The following is a 23,458-nucleotide window of genomic DNA, read 5'->3' on the forward strand; positions in this document are numbered from 1 at the left end:
GCTGCCACTGCACACAACAGTCTGTACAGTTTGCACAGAATAGTGTGAAAGAAAAGTGGGAAAAATGGCCTGGTTACAATAAAAATCATCCTGCACTTTCAGATGTTAGAGGCAGATTGTGGTTGGTTCAAAGGGATGAATACTGACGCAAAAACATGGTGTGTGAGCACTGTTAAAGAGCCTAATTTGGGTTATTTTTCTCTCCTGTAAAGGTGTGTGAGGAGAAGATTAAGAAGACTTGGCTCACAGTAGATGCTGAGAGTCACCAGAAAGATGATGTCAAGAGAGAGACAGTCTACTGCCTCAACGATGACAATGAGACTGAAGTGCAGAAAGATGATGTCATTCAGGGTGAGAGGTGGCTCTTCATGTTTTTCGGGCCATCCCTATTTCATTAGGAATTTTTTTTTACTTATTTATCCAGTTTTGGTTAAAAAAAAAGAAATGCCCTGTGTCTGAAATCACTCCCTGTTCATTATATAGGGCACTATATGAGTATAGCGAGGATGCCATTTTGTAGCACTGTCCGAAACGATAGTGAGGATGATTACACCCTATATAGTGCACTCAAAGTACCCCACAATGCATCACGAAAAGTAGTGTACTTTTGTACTAATGGTCACTAACCAAGCAATATATCCCATCATGCATTGCGGTCGTGCTGAAAGAAATCAAATCAAAAGCGTCAAATTTGATTTAATAAAAGGCAGCGGCAAAGAAGAAAGAAAGGATTCAGCCTTGATTTAAAAGAACTGAAAGCTGCAGGTCCTTTGTATTGATTAATGTGGGAAATACGCTCAGTATAATATGGATTTATCACAAAAGCACATGGATGTATTTATTATTTTTGAAAACCCACCAGCCGACTGATCTGGCACGTTTTAATTGTGCGACAGTAATGACGTAAATACCAGCGCGACGGACTAGAGTCCGAAAGCGTTTTTTTTTTTTTTCTTTTCCATTTTACCTGCCAATGAGCTCACTATATAGTCCTCTATGTAGTAATTCCCTATGTAGGGAGTAGTGAACGAGTGAGCGATTTCAGACACTGGGATGATCTTAATAACAGAAGTTGTATTGTAATTTCATCTGTACATTTGCATAATCAGTGTGTGCTTCGGTAGTAACTAATTAAGCCGTGTTCTTTTTCCTCTCTCCTTCCTGTTAGGGTTTCGTTACGGGAGTGACATCGTCCCGTTCTCCAAAGTGGACCAAGAGCAGATGAAGTATAAGTCCGATGGAAAAAGCTTCGCTGTGCTTGGCTTTACCAAGCAGGAGCTGGTGAGTTGCCGGCCATTAGATGGAGCACTTTCTCTGTAAACCTATTAATAAACGTTCATGAGACGCCGCAGTGGCTCCCTGCCATCCCGTTAAACAAATCTGACCTCAGATCAGCGTAATAGCCGTCCTTTTATTTTAAGGACGAAATACAGCGCCCTCCACGATTATCGGCAACCCTCGTTAAGATATTTTCTTAGGCTTCTAATAAATTCATTTTTAAAAAAAAAATAATATAGGACAACAATGCAAAAAAATCCAACCTTTAATTCAAGTGCATTTATTCAGTGTGAAAAAAAATCCCATATTAAGAAATAATTATTTTACATGAAATCATGTGTGCCACAATTATTGGCACCTCTGATGTTAATACTTTTGTATAACCCCTTTTTGCGAACAAGACAGCACTTAATCTTCTATAACATTTCACAAGATGGGAGAATACAGAGAGAGGGATATTCGACCATTCCTCTTTGCACAATCTCTCTAAATCGTCCTGGGTCCTCTCCTATGCACTCTCCTCTTCAGCTCACCCCACAGGTTTTCAATTGGGTTGAGGTCTGGGGACTGAGATGGCCATGGGAGGAGCTTGATTTTGTGTCTGGTGAACCATTTTTGTGTAGATTTGGCCACATGTTTAGGGTCATTATCTTGCTGAAAGACCCAGTGACGACTAGGGTTGGGCGGTATTACGGTAAGAAGGTATCCCGAGGTATCCAAAAGTACCAACGGTATCGGTCTCATTACCGTCATTTTAAAAAAATATATAATATCTAAATAAATATGGAGTACATGAAGTCATAATATAAAATAATAAATTGAAGATCATCCCGAATAACTGTGTGATCGTATTTTCACTAATTCTATCAATTTCCTAAAGAAGTTCTCATCGCGTGCAGGGTTGTTTGTCGTTACCATGGCAACCCTGCGTGACATTTGGAGTCTGACAGAAAGCTTCGCAAGAGACTGAGACCGGGGGTGTCATGGCTCAGATGGCTAAGGCACCGTACCATAAATCCGGGGACCCGGGTTCGATTCCGACCCGAGGTTATTTCCCGATCCCGTCTCTCTCTCCCCCGCTCATTTCCTGTCTCTCTATACTGTCCTATCTAAAAAAAAAAAAAGAGACTGAGACCGCGGTTGAAAGATGGCAAGTCAAGATAACGAGTTAGTGGCAAAAAAAAAATACAACATCGGCAGTGTGGCAGTATTTTGGTTTCAAACCAAACGAAAAATCTAATATGTCCCCTAAGGCACACCATAGCCTGGGGTACTCCACTTCCACGAGATCTCTCCAATGAGTTGTGTTTTGAGTAGGTTACATGAGTAACAACAAGGTAAAATAATATAACGTATGACATTTGGGATGTGGGTAATAAACGTTTGAAATGTCATCTACTGAAGAAACGGAAGAAAACATCGTAGCGTAAACTGTTCGGTTTCTGGTGGGAATTAGCAATGCGCTTGCTATCTTTGTTGGGTGTGTTAAACTGTATGGATTTAAGTGGAATAATTGTAAGGAGTTATGTGATCAAGACAACGTTTTAAGCAAGGTAAGGCCATTTGATTATTAATTTCCCCGCCATGGCATGACGTGGGCCCATATGATTTTGCCTTGTGCAGCTATCACGCATTTGAATTAGGTTCGCCTCATTTGCGCTGAAGAATATGGTTTATCGCGCAGTCTAAACGGACTTGGGTGTTGGTTGATTCTTTTTCTTTTTTTTATTTCCCATGCTTGAAAGGGTATGATCCTGCTCATCGTGTACTTTTTTTTGATGGAGTAGGTGAAATAGTGCTGCAAATGGCGTTTCAACGCAGACGTGTAAACGACAGTTGAATGCTATTTTCAAGATGAAGGAAGAGTTACGTGATGCTTTGAAATATCTCTTAATCCATTCATCAATGCACAAAATTCGCTTTGCTGCTTAATCCATACCACAATGCACACAATTCGCTATGCTGCTTTTAAATAGTACATTTGAGGCATAGGCGCACGTTACACAGTAGGCCGAAACAAAATATTTTTTTCTCGGTAATACCGTATACCCCGGGAAAACACAGAGACAGTTTAAAGGTATCAAAATTTGGATACCGCCCAACCCTAGTGACGACCCATCTTCAGCTTTCGGGCAGAGGACACCAGATTTTGATTTAAAATGTCCTGGTATTTCAAAGAGTTCATGATGCCGTGCACCCTAACAAGGTTCCCGGGGCCTTTGGAAGAGAAACAGGCCCGCAGCATCACCGATCCTCCCCCATACTTCACAGTGGGCATGAGGTGCTTTTCTGCATACTCGTTTTTTGTGTTACGCCAGACCCACTTAGTGTTTGTTGCCAAAAAACTCTATCTTGGTCTCATCTGACCAAAGCACACGATCCCAGTACCGCTTAGCGAACTCCAGACGTTTGTGTTTATGCTTGTGAGAAAAGGCTTTTTCCGTGCATGCCTCCTAAACAGCTTGTTGGCATGTAGATAGCGCCTGATGGTTGTTATGGAGACTTTGTGACCCCAAGATGCTACTCTTTGATGCAATTCTCTAACAGTGAGCTTTGGAGAACTTTTTACTTATGGGCAATTCCATGTACATGTCAACCTCACCATGCAAAAATAAAGCAACATGTAATACATCAAAACCACTCCCAGAGATCTCACCTAGGCCTGTATTTTACAGATGTGAATAAGTTGAACCAATTTGTAACCAACCTAATATGTCACTGTCAGTCTTTCTTTCTTATAATGTAAACCCCAAGCTAAAATCAACTTTGATCATATACAATTCTGTATTATTGCCACAAGCCACAGAAACGTATGCAAAAATCCACAAAACAGCAGAACAATAGCCATCCTAAATATTATTGAAGAACTTTGATAGTTTTAGCTGATATTTAGAGAGTTTTTCAAAGGGTTATGGTGGTTAAATTGCTGATTTTCTAAACATACGCCATGTCTATTTCAGACGCGTCACATCCGTAACGGAATTTCATCACATCCATAACGCTGACTTTTCCTTCCGAAACTCTGCATGAAATACAAAATATTTTAAACAAAGATTTTTTAATATTCACCTTGGACCCCTCTATCAAACGGATATCTCCATTTCGACATTAGGTTTACAATTTCACAGAGTTTGATAAAAATGTACAGTCACCCAAGAAAAGTGATACTTTTTCTGTCACGTCCATAATGCATCTTTTATTGGCGTTTTCTGGCATGCCCTAGATGTACTATGGGAATTGTTCTTGTTCTATCACTTCTCCAGTATGGTACAGCCTTAAAATATGCAACACCTGTTTAAATACTGGGAGACAATAAAACATGCACTGGGTCATTTGTTGCCATTTTGAGTTCAAGTGTCACGTCCATAACGCTGGAATTGCTCTTCTCTTACCATCCTCCTCACTGTGCGTGGTGGCAAGATAAACCTGCATCCTCGTCCAGGTTTGTTTGCCACTGTTCCAGTTGTTTTAAACGTCTTGATGATTCCTCTGACTGTAGATATGGGCCGGTGTAGGCGAGCGGCTATTTTCTTGTAGCCATTGCTTGACTTATGAAGGTCAACACACATCTGCCTTACTTGAATGGTGTGTTCTCTTGTCTTTCCCATGTTGAAGAGTGGATAAGAGAAATAGGCCTCTGTGTCACATCATATTTACAGTTAGGTCCATAAATATTTGGACAGAGACATTTTTCTAATTTTGGTTCTGTACATTACCACAATGAATTTTGAACAAAACAATTCAGATGCAGTTGAAGTTCAGACTTTCAGCTTTAATTCAGTGGGTTGAACAAAATGATTGCATAAAAATGTGAGGAACTAAAGCATTTTTTAAACACAATCCCTTCATTTCAGGGGCTCAAAAGTCATTGGACAAATTAAATAATTGTAAATAAAATGTTCATTTCTAATACTTGGTTGAAAACCCTTTGTTGGCAACGACTGCCTGAAGTCTTGAACTCATGGACATCACCAGACGCTGTGTTTCCTCCTTTTTAATGCTCTGCCAGGCCTTTACTGCAGCGGTTTTCAGTTGCTGTTTGTTTGTGGGCCTTTCTGTCTGAAGTTTAGTCTTTAACAAGTGAAATGCATGCTCAATTGGGTTTAGATCAGGTGACTGACTTGGCCATTCAAGAATATTCCACTTCTTTGCTTTAATAAACTCCTGGGTTGCTTTGGCTTTACGTTTTGGGTCATTGTCCATCTGTATTATGAAACGCCGACCAATCAGTTTGGCTGGATTTGAGCACACAGTATGTCTCTGAATACCTCAGAATTCATCCGGCTGCTTCTGTCCTGTGTCACATCATCAATAAACACTAGTGACCCAGTGCCACTGGCAGCCATGCATGCCCAAGCCATCACACTGCCTCCGCTATGTTTTACAGATGATGTGGTATGCTTTGGATCATGAGCTGTACCACACCTTCGCCATACTTTTTTTTTTTTTTTTCTTTCCATCATTCTGGTAGAGGTTGATCTTGGTTTCATCTGTCCAAAGAATGTTCTTCCAGAACTGTGCTGGCTTTTTCATGCCCCTTTTCCACCAAAGCAGTTCCAGGGCTGGTTCGGGGCCAGTGCTTAGTTTGGAATCGGGTTTTCTGTTTCCACTGACAAAGAACTGGCTCTGGGGCCAGAAAAACCAGTTCCAGGCTAGCACCAACTCTTTGCTGGGCCAGAGGAAAGAACCGCTTGCGTCAGCGGGGGGCAGAGTTGTTAAGACCGACAACAATAACAAGACCGCGAAAGATCGCCATTTTTAAGCGACGAGAAGCAGCAGCTGTACAAACGCGAAGTCATCCATTATTATTGTTGTTGTTGCTGCTGCTGCTGCTGCTTCTTCCGTGTTGTTTTTGCTTCGATATTCGCGCCAAGGTTTATGCAAACGTAGCAACGTAACTGACGTATACAGCGACGTAATGACGTGGCTTCCCTTAGCACTGCGAGCTATGGAAAAGCAAACTGGTTCTCAGCTGGCTCGCAAGTTGAACGAGTTGTGAACCAGCACCAGCACTGGCCCCGAACCAGCCCTGGAACTGATTTGGTGGAAAAGGGGTATTAGATGTTTTTTAGCAAAGTCCAATCTAGCCTTTTTATTCTTGAGGCTTATGAGTGGCTTGCACCATGCAGTGAACCCTCTGTATTTACTTTCATGCAGTCTTCTCTTTATGGTAGATTTGGATATTGATACGCCGACCTCCTGGAGAGTGTTGTTCACTTGGTTGGCTGTTGTGAAGGGGTTTCTCTTCACCATGGAAATTATTCTGCAATCATCCACCACTGCAGGGGTGATAGCGTTCCGGCGCCGTGGCTGGGGAAAAAAAAAAAAAATCTAGTTCGCCCATTGTCCTGTGTCATTCTGAGATGCGCAGATAGACAGTAAAGGGAATTCCGAATTCCATTTACTGTCTATCTGCGCATCTCAGAATGACACAGGACAATGGGCGAACTAGATTTTTTTTTTTTCCCCAGCCACGGCGCGCCGGAAATCCAGCGCAGCGCGCCGGAACGCTATCACCCCTGCCACTGTTGTCTTCTGTGGGCGTCCAGGTCTTTTTGCATTGATGAGTTCACCAGTGCTTTCTTTCTTTCTTTCTTTCTTTCTTTCTCAGGATGTACTAAACTGTAGCTTTTGCCACTCCTAATATTGTAGCAATTTCTCGGATGGGTTTTTTTCTGTTTTCGCAGCTTAAGGATGGCTTGTTTCGCCTGCATGGAGAGCTCCTTTGACCGCATGTTTTCTTCACAGCAAAATCTTCCAAATGCAAGCACCACACCTCAAATCAACTCCAGGCCTTTTATCTGCTTAATTGAGAATGACATAACGAAGGAATTTCCCACACCTGCCCATGAAATAGCCTTTGAATCAGTTGTCCAATTACTTTTGGTCCCTTTAAAAACAGGGTGGCACATGTTAAGGAGCTGAAACTCCTAAACCCTTCATCCAATTTTAATGTGGATACCCTCAAATGAAAGCTGAAAGTCTGGACTTTATGTCCATGTCCATTATATAACTATAACTTGAATATTTTTCAGTAAACAGGTAAAAAAAAAATAAAATAAAATTTGTGTCAGTGTCCAAATATATATGGACCTAACTGTATACCCCAGGGAAACAGGATGTGATGTATTACTAATTGAAGGTTCCTAGATACTCTGATCAACTTTATAAACTACAGTAGAAATGACAGAAATGCTTCAATTACATTTATTTTCTAGGAATTATGGGTGCCAATAATTGTGGAACAGGTGATTTTATGAAAAATAATTATTTCTTAGTCAGGGATTTTTTTTAATTTTTATTTTTAATTCATTTGAGTTAAAGGTTACATTTTTCTACAATTTTCAGTGTGAGATTACGCTTCTGCAATAAAAATTGAATTTATTTTAAGGCTTTTAACACATCTTAACCAGGGGTGCCAATAACTGGAGGGCGCTGTGTATGCAGTACACTTTCTGAATTCAGCAACTTCAGTGTTCAAATTTGGAAGAACAAAAGTGCCAGTCGCTCCATTATGCATTGTGCTTGGCTGATTAATTCACAAAACCAAATGTTCTACATCTGGGGTGTGGTTTATTTATATAATATTAGGACCTGTTGTAATGCGTATTTTATTTCGTACAGATTTATCGCCATCATTTCATGGGCCAGCAGATCGTTAAGGTTTTTGCTGCCAAAGATGATGAGGTGAGTGTAGCGTGGTGTAGCAGTGCCGTTGTTGTTATGACACACTTTTTCCTGACACAGATTATGCACTAAGGTTAATTAGGAGACATTTTGAAAAGAGTGAAAAGAGCCTACATGTTTTTTTTTTTTTGATCAGTCGCATTTAAAGCCAGTCCTGGTTGTCTTGGCAAAACTACGTGCTGTTGGCAAATATAAATGTCATTGGGTTATTTTGTGTGTGTGTGTGTGTTTTCAGCATGCAGCTGTTGCACTCTCCGCTCTGATTCATGCTCTGGACAGTCTGAAGATGGTGGCTATTGTTCGTTATGCTTACGACCGCCGCAGCAACCCACAAGTCGGAGCAGCTTTCCCTTGCGTCAAAGATAAATACGAGGTCTGTGGGTCTGAGTCATACAGAAACATGCCTCATGCTGTGTGTGTGTGTCACCCTGGAGTCACTGTCCTTCCTTCCTTCCTTCCTTCCTTCCTTCCTCCATTCCTCAGTGCTTGGTGTATGTGCAGTTGCCGTACATGGAGGACCTCCGTCAGTTCACTTTCCCTTCACTGGAGAAAAACAAGAAATTTGTTCCATCAGGTGAGAGGTTATGGAATCCAATCGATCTGTGTAAACTAGAGATTTTATATGGTGGTGACAGTGTTGTAGTCGAGTCACTAAACCTCGAGTCCAGTCTCAAGTCCCCAGTGTCCAAGTCGTTAAAAAAAAATGGAGTCCGAGAACAAGTCTCCATCTGCACCGTTTGACGGTTGGGAGACGGATGTAAGTGCAGAAGGTGCGTTTATTAATAAAAGTGAAGACTTAATCCAAAACGGCAGGCAAAATCGTAAAACGGTGAAACAGGCGATAGAGGCACAAACAGGCTATCGTAGACTCGGCAGAATCCAAGACAAGAAACAAGAACTCAGGGATCAGGAAACCAAGCAAGGAAATGAGGCTTGGTAATGTATCAGCAACGCAACTCAATACTTCGCAAACTGAGTGTGTTTCCACGGTTTTTATATACAGCAGGTGCGCTGATTGCGCCTTAATTCTGTGCAGGTGCGAGTCATTTACGGCGCACATGAGAGAGTCCGCTTGGCGCACGTGCTGTCCGGAGCACGCCCGAGAGTCTATCTGATGCACGCGCCAAGGTGTGCAGGTGTGACACATTTGCACGAAATTAGTACAAAATTAGCCTCATCTCATCTCATTATCTGTAGCTGCTTTATCCTGTTCTACAGGGTCGCAGGCAAGCTGGAGCCTATCCCAGCTGACTACGGGCGAAAGGCGGGGTACACCCTGGACAAGTCGCCAGGTCATCACAGGGCTGACACATAGACACAGACAACCATTCACACTCACATTCACACCTACGGTCAATTTAGAGTCACCAGTTAACCTAACCTGCATGTCTTTGGACTGTGGGGGAAACCGGAGCACCCGGAGGAAACCCACGCGGACACGGGGAGAACATGCAAACTCCGCACAGAAAGGCCCTCGCCGGCCACGGGGCTCGAACCCGGACCTTCTTGCTGTGAGGCGACAGCGCTAACCACTACACCACCGTGCCGCCCTACAAAATTAGCGTAGATATAAATATCTTATGCCAAATTATTATGGCATGTTACCAAAAAAATCAAGAAAAAATCCGAGTCCTCGTCTCCAATTTACGAGTCCGAATGGAGTTAATGCACGAGTCCGAGTCATCAGTGATCGAGTCGAGTCATGAGTCCTTAAAATTAGGGCACGAGTCCTGGACTCGAGTGCTACAAGCCTGGATGTTGGTGGTGGTGTGTTTTTTAATAGAAATTCACCTACTCTGGAATGAGCTATACGGTACAGTATGTATTAGAACCTAAATCGAGTAGGCATGTCATGACGCTTACATAATCACCTAATCGTAGTTATTTGATCTGAGTGAGCTTGTTTTTACATTCCTACACAAAACCAATCATGTATTGTCTTCTGGCAGTTGTTGGCCTGTGTATTGGTCTTGTAAGCCAATAGAAACCAGGGCTATTGTCTCTGTAGTCAATAAAAATATGTAGTATCTGCTTATTGTTAAGTAGCACTCATAGCAGCCATTTTTCCGACTGTTGCTCGGATCACATCTGGAAAAAAAAATTAAAAATTAAATTATAGACCTCATCCATAGACAGTGTATTCTCGAGTATTTATGATTTTCATTTTACATTTTTCTGCCTCTGCCTGCTAGGATTTTCATGTTAGCAGTACAACCCTGATTCCAAAAAAGTTGGGATAAAGTACAAATTGTAAATAAAAACGGAATGCAATAATTTACAAATCCCAAAAACTGATATTGTATTCACAATAGAACATAGACAACATATCAAATGTCGAAAGTGAAACATTTTGAAATTTCATGCCAGATATTGGCTCATTTGAAATTTCATGACAGCAACACATCTCAAAAAAGTTGGGACAGGGGCAATAAGAGGCTGGAAAAGTTAAAGGTACAAAAAAGGAACAGCTGGAGGACCAAATTGCAACTCATTAGGTCAATTGGCAATAGGTCATTAACATGACTGGGTATAAAAAGAGCATCTTGGAGTGGCAGCGGCTCTCAGAAGTAAAGATGGGAAGAGGATCACCAATCCCCCTAATTCTGCGCCGACAAATAGTGGAGCAATATCAGAAAGGAGTTTGACAGTGTAAAATTGCAAAGAGTTTGAACATATCATCATCTACAGTGCATAATATCAAAAGATTCAGAGAATCTGGAAGAATCTCTGTGCGTAAGGGTCAAGGCCGGAAAACCATACTGGGTGCCCGTGATCTTCGGGCCCTTAGACGGCACTGCATCACATACAGGCATGCTTCTGTATTGGAAATCACAAAATGGGCTCAGGAATATTTCCAGAGAACATTATCTGTGAACACAATTCACCGTGCCATCCGCCGTTGCCAGCTAAAACTCTATAGTTCAAAGAAGAAGCCGTATCTAAACATGATCCAGAAGCGCAGACGTCTTCTCTGGGCCAAGGCTCATTTAAAATGGACTGTGGCAAAGTGGAAAACTGTTCTGTGGTCAGACGAATCAAAATGTGAAGTTCTTTATGGAAATCAGGGACGCCGTGTCATTCGGACTAAAGAGGAGAAGGACGACCCAAGTTGTTATCAGCGCTCAGTTCAGAAGCCTGCATCTCTGATGGTATGGGGTTGCATTAGTGCGTGTGGCATGGGCAGCTTACACATCTGGAAAGACACCATCAATGCTGAAAGGTATATCCAGGTTCTAGAGCAACATATGCTCCCATCCAGACGGCGTCTCTTTCAGGGAAGACCTTGCATTTTCCAACATGACAATGCCAAACCACATACTGCATCAATTACAGCATCATGGCTGTGTAGAAGAAGGGTCCGGGTACTGAACTGGCCAGCCTGCAGTCCAGATCTTTCACCCATAGAAAACATCTGGCGCATCATAAAACGGAAGATACGACAAAAAAGACCTAAGACAGTTGAGCAACTAGAATCCTACATTAGACAAGAATGGGTTAACATTCCTATCCCTAAACTTGAGCAACTTGTCTCCTCAGTCCCCAGACGTTTACAGACTGTTGTAAAGAGAAAAGGGGATGTCTCACAGTGATAAACATGGCCTTGTCCCAACTTTTTTGAGATGTGTTGTTGTCATGAAATTTAAAATCACCTAATTTTTCTCTTTAAATGCTACATTTTCTCAGTTTAAACATTTGATATATCATCTATGTTCTATTCTGAATAAAATATGGAATTTTGAAACTTCCACATCATTGCATTCCGTTTTTATTTACAATTTGTACTTTATCCCAACTTTTTTGGAATCGGGGTTGTATTTGCACCTCTGGTTTACGTCACAACACACACACACCTCAAAACAAATTGACTTCCCTTGTTATGTGCAGTGAACAGTAAACAGGAGCAACATTGATTTAGGCCAAGTTGCAAAACATAACATCACTACTGGTTGTCAGAGCTGCCAAGTCCTATGGTTTAGTCACAGCATTTATTATTATACCCCCACTCCGAAGGAGGCAGGGTATACCGGTGTACCTCTGTCCGTATCTCCGTCTGTCTGAAACACCCTTTTTTGCCCCTTTTCCACCAAAGCAGTTCCAGGGCTGGTTCGGGGCCAGTGCTTAGTTTGGAACCGGGTTTTCTGTTTCCACTGACAAAGAACTGGCTCTGGGGCCAGAAAAAACGGTTCCAGGCTAGCACCAACTCTCTGCTGGGCCAGAGGAAAGAACCGCTTACGTCAGCGGGGGGGCGGAGTTGTTAAGACCAACAACAATAACAAGACCGCGAAAGATCGCCATTTTTAAGCGACGAGAAGCAGCAGCTGTACAAACGCGAAGTCATCCATTATTATTATTGTTCTTGTTGCTGCTTCTTCCGTGTTGTTTTTGCTTTGATATTCGCGCCAAGGTTTATGCAAACGTAGCGACGTAACTGATGTATACAGCGACGTAATGACGTAGCTCCCCTTAGCACCCCGAGCTATGGAAAAGCAAACTGGTTCTCAGCTGGCTCGCAAGTTGAACGAGTTGTGAACCAGCACCAGCACTGGCCCCGAACCAGCCCTGGAACTGATTTGGTGGAAAAGGGGTATTTCTCAGCGACCACAAATCATAGTCACTTGGTGCCGAACTTCAGCTTGGGGTTCTATACCGTGTATACCATTTTCAGGTCTGTCGCACGTCAACTTCCTGTTTACCGACGAAATGTATTTATGAAACGTATAGCACGGATTTACAAAATTTTCGTAACACTTTTCTCAGCAACTCAAAATCACACCTGCTTGATATTTGGTACCGAGCTTCAGCTTGGGGTTCTGTAGCGTGTATACCGTTTTCAGGTCTGTCGTGCGCCGACTTCTTGTTTACCGACTGAATGTATTTACGAAACATATCGGGTGGATTTTGACGCTGTTTGAAGAAGCGAAATGCGATTTCAAAATGGCAGTTTCCCAGGATGCTGTTTGAAATCCCTGGGGAGAGACACTGCTCTTTACTTACTCGTTTCATTTGTTGAAGTCAACGTTCATAATAAGCGTCCTATTCTTTCGATTGCTTGCGTTCTGATATAAGCGAGAGCGGGCGGATGCGTACAGTGCCCTCCACAATTATTGGCACCCCTTTTAAAGACTTGTAAAAGGTTTCGGGGAAAAATCCACTTTTTCTTGAAATAACTTCATCTCTCACTGAAAATTGGGAAAAAGCCAAAGCTTTAGTTGAAAATTTTTTTCAGAGAAAAACAAATTCCCTATCAAGAAATAATTATTTTCAACGAAAATACATCTGCCACTATTATTGGCACCCCTGCATTCAAGACTGTGTACAACCTCCCTTTGCCACTAAAACAGCACTGAGTCTGTCCTGTAATATTTAATAAGGTTAGAGATACAGAAGGCTCCTAGGCCCTCTCCTCTTCAGCTCACCCCACAGGATTTCAATGGGGTTCAGGTCAGGAGACTGATACCCCTTTTCCACCAAATCAGTTCCAGGGCTGGTGCTGGTTCACAACTCGTTCAACTTGCGAGCCAACTGATAACCAGTTTGCTTTTCCATAGCTCGCGGTGCTAAGGGAAGCCACGTCATTACGTCGTTGTATACGTCATTACGTCGCTGTATACATCAGTTACGTCGCTACGTTTGCATAAACCTTGGCGCGAATATCGAAGCAAAAACAACACGGAAGAAGCAGTAGCAACAACAATAATAATGGATGACTTCGTGTTTGTACAGCTGCTGCTTCTCGTTGCTTAAAAATGGCGATCTTTCGCGGTCTTGTTATTGTTGTTGGTCTTAACAACTCCGCCCCCCCACTGACATAAGTGGTTCTTTCCTCTGGCCCAGCAGAGAGTTGGTGCTAGCCTGGAACCGGTTTTTCTGGCCCCAGAGCCAGTTCTTTGTCAGTGGAAACAGAAAGCCCGGTTCTAAACTAAGCACTGGCCCCGAACCAGCCCTGGAACTGCTTTGGTGGAAAAGGGGCATGAGATGACCATGGCAGAAGCTTGATTCTGTGGTCAGCTAACCATTTTGGTGTTGATTTGGAGATATGCTTCGGATCATTGTCCTGCTGGAAGAGCTAATGATGACCCAGTTTTAGTTTCCTGGCAGAAGCAGCCAGATTCTGATTTAAAATGTCCTGGTATTTCATGGAGTCCATGATGATGTACCCTAACAAGGTTTCCAGGGCCTTTGAAGGAAAAACAGCCCCAAAACATCATCGAACTTCCACCAAATTTTACAGTTGGGATCGGGTTCTTTTCATTATAGACATCCTTCTTTTGACACCAAACCCACCTTGAGTGTTTATCGCCAAAAAGCTCCATTTTTGTTTCATCAGGCCAGAGAACACGGTTCCAATCAAAGTTGTAGTAGCAAACTTGAGGTGCTTACATTTGTTGTTAACTAAAAGGAGTCTTTTTTTTTTTTTTTTTCTTGCATACCTTCCAAATAATCTGTTGGCATGGAGGTGGCATCTTATGGTAGTTTTGGAGACTTGGAAACCCCAAGATTTTACTTTTTTCTTGTAATTCACCAACAGTGATCCTTGGGGATTTTTTTTTTTGCCTCTCTTACCCTCCTCTTTACTGTACATGGGGCAAAAATAATCTTGGTTCCTCTTCCAGGAAAGTTTCTAACAGTTCCGTTTGATGTTCACTTTTTTATTATTGCCCTAACAGTAGAAATTGACATTTTCAGGTGAGTAGTTTTTTTTTTTCTTTCAGTAACCATTCCCTGACTTATGAAGGTCAACACACTTCTCCCTCATTTGGTTTGTGTGTTTTCTTATCTTTCCCATGTTGATGGATGACTAAGGGAATTTGGCCACTGTGTCACCTCATATTTGTTCCCCAGTTAATCAGGAAGTCATGGATTGCAGTTTGAAAGTTCCTACACACTCCGATCAACTCAAAAACATGCAATTTAAATGGGAAACATGCTTCAGTTACATTGTGCTCACTATAATTTCCAGGGGTGCCAATAATAGTGGCATGTGTTTTTGATGAAAAGAATTATTTCTTGATGGATTTTTTTTTCTCTCTGAATAAATTTGTTTCAATTAAAGGTTGGATTTTTTCCTCATTTATTCAGTGTGAGATGAAGCTACTTCACCAAAAGATGGATTTTTTTTTTTCTAACCCTTTTTATTAATCTTTACAAGTAGTGCCAATAATTGTGGAGGGCACTGTAAGCAGTAGCTCGCAGTTGATCTTGTGATTTTTGACCCCTTGCTATGTTGATCTGGGAATGTGAAAGTTACCCTTTTCAGCTTTCTCAGCTAGTGATCAGAACTAAAGCAAATACAGTTCTCCTTTTGAAAAATTAACTGGAGAGGAAAGGATGCAGGATATGAAAGAGATTAATTTGCTTCTCGCTGTGATTTTCTTTTGCTTTACGTAGACTTCATCTTATCCAACAATATATGCGATGGTGTTTGTGGTACAAATCCATTTTTCTCGCTGCCTGCTCGGATTTTCTTGTTGGCACCACTGGTGTAACACTTGGAACAGTAGATATTGTCCTGAAGGTATATACCGCGAGTTGGCCTAGTGGTTAGTGTGCCCGTCTCTCGATCGGGAGATCGCGAGTTCTACTCACGGTCGGGTCGTACCAAAGGCCATCATAAAAATGGTACCTACTGCCGTCTGGCAAGGCACGCTGCAATACAGATGCGAGTGGGGAGTCAAACTCTCGCGGTTACCAGAGGACACGCCCCCACTGTAACCCTAGCTATGTAATAGGCGAGAGGCTGAGGGCTACGGATCGGCACCGCCCTATGCGCCACATGGTGTGGGAAGAACTTTGATTGCTTTGATTGTCCTGAAGCAGCTTTCACAAACCTTGGTGTAGGTTTAAATGTTTTAATGAGCAGGCGAGAGACAACAGTGACAAGGAAAACTCCCTGAGAGAGCATGAGGAAGAAAACTTGAAAGGGACCTCGTCCTTTTTTGGGTGAAACCATATTGTGCAATTTTAAAAGCCTGGACCCACAATACAGATAACTATAACTATAAATAAATCGGTCCCCTGCAGTTTATGTGGTCAGTGCTCACACCAGACCGATAACGATCCCTATAGTCCAGGCCTGGGTTTATCCATATTGCTGCGATTGCTTCTAGAGCAATTTTTCCAGGCGTGGAAAAATCTGATCCGATAAAACATCTGACCAATCAGGTAATTGTTTACATGTGACGTTCTCGGAGCACGTGCTGTTTTTCCCCAGGTATCTTTTGTACATCCTTTTTGCATCATGAAGTCATGGAATACGGATTCACGGAAAAAAAAAATAATACAAAGCACGGATCTTTTATTCACAGACGTGGTTTTCCGTGAAATATCAATAGTAAATTAATAAAGTCAACATATAAATGCAGGTAAGATATTTTAATTATGAACTTTGCCAGTCCAAACATTTTAATTGTTTTAGACTAATTAATTTTTTATCCATGATGCATCATCCGGATGAAATCAGTAACTGATCTGTAATACACTGAGACATCCATGACGCATCCGTATTAAAATCCGTAACCACTCCGTATTTTGTATCCTTTTTTATTTAATATATCGATTTAGGCACTGCCTAAAAGCGGAGCTCCCATCTGTTTCTGGGTTGTAGAATTTTCTTATGTCATAGCCAGTCTCTTTTGTTTTACTTCTTTACTGGCTAGCACTGGCCACTAGGCAGTGTGTGTGACTGGTAATTACTAACACTGACCACTAGGCGGTGTGTATGACTGGTAATTACTAACACTGACCACTCGGCGGTGTGTATGACCTGGTAATTACTAACACTGGCCACTAGGCGGTGTGTATGACTGGTAATTACTAACACTGGCCACTCGGCGGTGTGTATGACCTGGTAATTACTAACACTGGCCACTAGGCGGTGTGTATGACTGGTAATTACTAACACTGACCACTAGGCGGTGTGTATGACTGGTAATTACTAACACTGACCACTCGGCGGTGTGTATGACCTGGTAATTACTAACACTGGCCACTAGGCGGTGTGTATGACTGGTAATTACTAACACTGACCACTCGGCGGTGTGTATGACCTGGTAATTACTAACACTGGCCACTAGGCGGTGTGTATGACTGGTAATTACTAACACTGGCCACTCGGCGGTGTGTATGACTGGTAATTACTAACACTGGCCACTAGGCGGTGTGTATGACTGGTAATTACTAACACTGACCACTAGGCGGTGTGTATGACTGGTAATTACTAGCACTGGCCACTAGGCGGTGTGTATGACTGGCAGTTACTAGCACTGGCCACTAGGCGGTGTGTATGACTGGCAGTTACTAGCACTGGCCACTAGGCGGTGTGGCAGTTACTAGCACTGGCCACTAGGCGGTGTGTATGACTGGCAGTTACTAGCACTGGCCACTAGGCGGTGTATATGACCTGGCATTTACTTGCACTGGCCACTAGGCGGTGTGTATGACTGGTAATTACTAACGCTGGCCACTAGGCGGTGTGTATGACTGGTAATTACTAACGCTGGCCACTAGGCGGTGTGTATGACTGGTCGGACACGGACAAACCACAAAAAATCGACTTGATGGGTTTTCCATTTTTTTCTTAGGTATGGTGCTCCGCTGGGAGCTCCGCTATTATATTTCCGTAATCCGTGACCTATCCGTATTTAGAACCACCGGAGTGTGTGCATGGGTTGTTTTGAAGCTCAAGCTGTACAGTATGACCCGGAATAATGTGCGACTACTTGGAAAAAACTTCCATGACCATTCCTAAGTAGCATGCGTTTATTTCCCTGAGTGGCAGGACCGAGCGATATTACAGTCAGGATTATAGTGGTGGTGTTTCTGCTCCAGACTGGAACTAAATTCAGGCAGAGGTGTAGTCAGAGTTGTAGTTATAGGTATAGTTATCGGTGTTGTGGGACCAGACTCTTAATCATTACCCTTCGACAGCTATATACCATGCAAAACTGTGTTGTGTGTTAAGAACAGGTCTGGAGTATCCTGGTGCTATTATTGATGGATAAAATGGGGACACTGTTTATGAGAGGCCATTTTAAATGAAAACGGAGAATCCAGTAAAACAAATTGTTAAAATTGCAAGAATTACAAATAAAGATCTATGCGCCACTGGATTTACAGAACCTGGGAAGACAATAGTAACTGCTGTTGTTTTCTCGATTGTGGAGGCTTTAGAGTGAGTAAGTAAATCTTAGCATGCCTGAAACAGATGATTCACGATAACAAACAGCACGAAGCGTTTTATAACCATAGAAATAATTTCTGGTCAGTGTAGTATTACTATTCCATAGGATTTATGCTGCAAGCGTACTATACTCTATTAATCTTTAACGGCAATGTCGTGATCATGACGTGTCTAAATCTAAGTGTTGCTTGGTCTGGGTTTTTTTTTTTAATCCCCCGCTGGCCGAAAGGCCCGAAGGGGGATTATGGCGTGACTATTTCCGTCCATCCATCCGTCCCAGGAAGGGTACTAACCTTCTGAAATCAGCTCCTTTCATGAAACTTGGCAGGATTCTTTGTTGTATGTCGGTAATACACATATTGTAATTTCGTTCAATTCGGTCACATTTTACCAGAGTTACAGCCCTTGATTAACAAAATTACACTTTGACAATTTCATGAAGGTGTGCTCGCCTTCTGACATCAACTCGTCTCACAATTTTTGGACGAATTTCTCAAAGCTTGGCAAAAGGCCTTGTTATATGACTGTAATACGCATCTCATCTCATTATCTGTAGCCACTTTATCCTGTTCTACAGGGTCGCAGGCAAGCTGGAGTCTATCCCAGCTGACTACGGGCGAAAGGCGGGGTACACCCTGGACAAGTCGCCAGGTCATCACAGGACTGACACATAGACACAGACAACCATTCACACTCACATTCACACCTACGGTCAATTTAGAGTCACCAGTTAACCTAACCTGCATGTCTTTGGACTGTGGGGGAAACCGGAGCACCCGGAGGAAACCCACGCGGACACGGGGAGAACATGCAAACTCCGCACAGAAAGGCCCTCGCCGGCCACGGGGCTCGAACCCAGACCTTCTTGCTGTGAGGTGACAGCACTAACCACTACACCACCGTGCTGCCACAAACAAATCTGTTTGGGGGAAAAACATTTTTAAAAAAAAAAGTACAATAAGCTGCTTTTCAATTGAATTGTACAGGTTACAGGTCACATTAAAGGTGGGAAAAGTTTTGAAATTATTTATCGTGGTCTCATTTTTTTTACATCAGAAAAACCTATCATTTTAACGGGGTGTGTAGACTTTTTATATCCACTGTATATGACCGTTATACGCATATTGAAATTTCATTTAATTTGGGCAAGTTTTCCCAGAGTTATGCCCTTGATTATTAACAAACTTGTACTTTGGCAATTTCATCAAGGTGCGCTTGCTTTCTGAAATCAACTCCCTTCACAATTTTTATCCCCCGCTGGCCGAAAGGCCCGAAGGGGGATTATGTTCTGTTGATGTCCGTCCGTCCGTCCATCCTGGGAAGGGTGCTCACCTTCTGAAATCAGTGCCTCTCTCAATTTTTGGAGAAATTTCACGAAACTTGACAGGGTTCTTTGTTATATGTCAGTAATGGGTCCGTCTCAGAAACTGGTCTCTCATTTGGGACATTACGGTCAAAAAATAAATTTTCTAATTTTATTTTTTTTTTTGCATTTACCTAACACTCAATGTTTCTTTTGTCATGTTTAATAAGAATAAAGATAGCATCTTGCTTTATCTGGCCTCCACTTGTAAAATTGATTTCCATATAAAATAACTCCATCATGAAGAATTAAAGCCCCTCCTTCACAGATGAGTGAAAATATTGAATAAATTTCCTCTTTTTGATTGCTTGGGTTAAAAATGCTGAGTGATGATGACTGAATTGATTATTCACTTAAATATGAATAATATGATACATTTTGGGTATTTGATATGGCGAAATAGGACACAATGGAAAAATCAAGAACACACCGGAAAGATGAGAATAACGGCGGTGGTAAAAGAACAGCGACTGTACCGGCTGAAGGTCGCGCGGGTCTCTGCTGCGGTGCGCGAGCAACGGGACATCACTACCGCACCGGACGGAGTGCGCGGCGGGGGCGGGGCAAAATGACTGGCCGTAGATTCTATCAAAAGTTTGATCGAAATTGACCATGGTTGCAAAATATTGGCCAAAAATACGCAAACACTACGAAATATGAAAGTAAGATGAAAAAGAAACATTCTATTGCCTTATACTGCAAGACTAAAACAAAATAAAACTCTCAAAACTCACCTTTTCAGTGATAACGTCCGAACAGATCACCCGCGTAACAGAGAGACCGCAAATGGAAGCACGATCAACTTCTAACTGTTGGAGTGGAAAATTCCATTCTACACATGCAAATTGTTAATGTGTGTCCTTCCCCGCACACAAATAACACGCTACGGTAAAAAATAGACCACAACTCATTTTATAGCTCAAAAATTCATACAAGACCAGCTACCATCGTAACATATTCTGTAAGGAACATATTCTATACCAAACTTTCAGCTTTCGTTTTAAAAAACAAAATCGCAGATTAATAACTAAATTTTTACATGGCATAGTGATTTTAAGTTGCTACTTTTGGTGAGGTAGTGACCTCGACCCTGAGGCTTTCCGTTTAGATCAAAACACGGTTTTGGGTATGCGGAAAATGGAGTTACGACGGTGATCAAATATTTTGCATGATGTTTTATTACGGTTATGATTATTCTGTGAGCGCACCAATCCTTAGGTGTATAAAGTTACAACTTAAAATACAATTAGTGATAACTGTAGACTTTTCAGTGGACTACAACCTTTTTAAGGGAATGCGATGTAGTCGACTGTTTATCATGTCCCAGATCAAGCCGCCATTTTTCCACAAATTTGCAGAATTTTTGCCAAATTCTGAATAGAGTATTCACATCAAAGATTTAGTTTTATCTGTATTATTTCTTTCATCATTTTATTTCAAATTAAAACCAACATCACCATTCAAAACCATATAGTTTATTGACGGAGTATATTTAGTGGGCTACCCCCACAGTACCCAGTTTCTGAGACGGACCCATATACACAGATTGTAATTTTGTTCATTTCAGTCGCATCTTACCAGAGTTATGGCACAGTTGCCAGCGGGGGATATTGTGCTCTCAGAACACTCTTGTATAAACATGAAAAGATGTAGGAAGCGTAAAACATCGATCGCCTTTGTTGCCTGTCAAAATTGTCCTGAGCCTTTTCATAAATGCAGTTCTGTGTGTCTTTACCCAGAGGCTCAGCTGTCAGCAGTGGACAATCTCATCACCTCGATGATGCTGGTGGAGGAGGGTGAAGATGGAGAGATGGAGGATATATTCAAAGTCAACAAAATCCCCAACCCTCAGTTTCAGAGACTCTTCCAAGTAAGAGATCCACACACAGCTTATTTAAAAGTTCGCTTTGTGCAGGATATTGCCTGAAATCAGCCAGAGGGCAGAGCAGGAAACTGCTGTGCTTGCGGTTAGTCACGGATATCTATATTTTTTTTGTTTGTTTTTTTTTTTTTTTTAAATATGACCACAACTTGATCCATATTTCAGTCTCAAAAGAATTTCATCTATTTAGCTTAGCCCAAGGATACAGCTGATGATCAATCTGTTGAGAGAAAATTGAGCCATAACCTTGAAAGAAAGAATGCCATGTACTTAAATGTGTTTTGGTTAACCTGTAATTTATAGCCATGGTGTTTGATCGAGACAGCGAGAATGGCTTTGAATAGTCACTGATGTACACTTTTGAATTTCATTTAAGGGACTTCAATTCAGTTCGGTGCAAATAACTAACTCCTTATTAACCTCGCTTGCGAGGGCTTTACGGGAAAATATCAGACCGAGAGCTTGACCGGCTCGGTCCGTACTGTCAAGACCTCGGTCTGATATTTTCCCGTAAAGCCCTCGCAAGCGAGGTTAGTAAGGAGTTTATTATATGGCTTTTTTTTTTTTTTCCTCAGGTTAAAATCGACGGTCATTATAACAGAGATGCCTACTAGTACGGATTGGCCGTATTTTGTACGGAAAAGTTACGTAAATACGATGTTCCGGCAAACAGTGTTATTCTGTACGGAATTATTATAAAGTCTTAAAAAATTCCAGTGAGTTGTTTTTAAATGTCCAAGCGACTTTTTCAATCCATGCGCGATTCACTGCGAGGCTATTTATTTTTACGACAACCACACATTAGGGCTGGGTATCACCAGATACCTCACGATACGATACTATGGCGATATTTTGCCCATGATAACGATAATATCACGGTACAGCGATTCTGCGATAATCGATATATTGCAAGAAATTTCAACCACATCACGATATCTGTGTCACTGAAGAAAATCAGAATTTATTGACCACTGTAAAATTACATTTCACATACATGACTACACACTCTTGCCAGACATATATTTGTCTCTATTCCACTGCTGGCAAAACCAAGAGTTGCTTCACTACAACATACAGAAAATTCCCATTTCTGTGCTAGTATTCTCAACTTTTCTGTAAGCATGGACACATCAGTGCTGCTTAACAAGCAGAATCAAATTGTTTTATGAAAACTTAAAACTTGCACTGCAGACTGCGCATACATTTCAGTGCTAACACTAATATCAATTTGTTCTTTGTAAACTTGAGAACATATACCTGAGAACATTTAACTTGTGCTTATTTTGCAGGAACAACACACTGTCTGAAACACATTGAAAAGTGCAGTGGGCATCTTAATTTAATTGGAGCGAAACAGGTTTTGCAAAGTGCATTCTCTTTGTCCGGCTCCCTGTTTTTTTGTTTTTTTCTCCTTTCCTTTGGAAAAAGGAAAAAGTGCCTCCAAACATCTGCCTTAAAGTTCGGCGGCGTCTCTAGGTTTATGTTAACAGCCATGCTTGCCTGTTTTTTTTCCTCACTGCAACCGCCGGGGAAAAAAGAGAAGACGAAGAGTGCTTTGCATTGAGGTCGCGGCACAGCGACACCTCGCGGTGCGGAAGTCGTACTGGATTTACAACCCGTCTGAAACATGATTTTATTATTTGAAAAAATATCGATATTCAAATTTTGAGTATCGATATTGAATCGGAAGACAAAGTATCGCGATATATCGCCGTATCGATATTTTTGCACACCCCTACCACACATGCTGTGTGTGACATGCGCACATTTGTTCGCGCTATTTTCGATACGGTAGAATGGCCGTGCATTACACCCAGTCAAAAGGGCAATGGATACGCGCACTGCAAACTGTGTAGAACTGACATTAACATCACTCGTGGTGGTCGCGATGACTGCACGTGGCATGTCAAGTACTACAAAAAAAAAAAAACATATGGAGTATGCTGAAATGGCGAGTCAGGCGGAAAGTAAATCTGGGGGTATCCAGCAGTTTTTTACGAAATCTGTGGATGAAAAGACACGGAACGTGACACGTGCTGAAGCGGTGATGGTTGACCTGTGCTTGGAG

The 23,458-nt window shown here is 41.9% G+C and overlaps 1 protein-coding gene across 1 annotated transcript in view; it reads left to right on the forward strand.

Annotated features, from left to right (window-relative positions):
- The window catches only part of xrcc5 (X-ray repair complementing defective repair in Chinese hamster cells 5), a 94,814-nt gene that overhangs the window by 38,327 nt on the left and 33,029 nt on the right, over positions 1 to 23,458 (forward strand). The window contains exons 8-13 of the mRNA XM_060930334.1: positions 213 to 351; positions 1,169 to 1,281; positions 7,903 to 7,965; positions 8,201 to 8,338; positions 8,449 to 8,539; positions 21,248 to 21,378. Of these exons, the coding sequence (XP_060786317.1) occupies positions 213 to 351; positions 1,169 to 1,281; positions 7,903 to 7,965; positions 8,201 to 8,338; positions 8,449 to 8,539; positions 21,248 to 21,378 (675 nt within the window). The remainder of the gene's footprint in view (positions 1 to 212; positions 352 to 1,168; positions 1,282 to 7,902; positions 7,966 to 8,200; positions 8,339 to 8,448; positions 8,540 to 21,247; positions 21,379 to 23,458) is intronic.

This window comes from Neoarius graeffei, chromosome 9 (assembly GCF_027579695.1).
Source record: "Neoarius graeffei isolate fNeoGra1 chromosome 9, fNeoGra1.pri, whole genome shotgun sequence".
NCBI classification, from domain to species: Eukaryota; Metazoa; Chordata; class Actinopteri; order Siluriformes; family Ariidae; genus Neoarius; species Neoarius graeffei.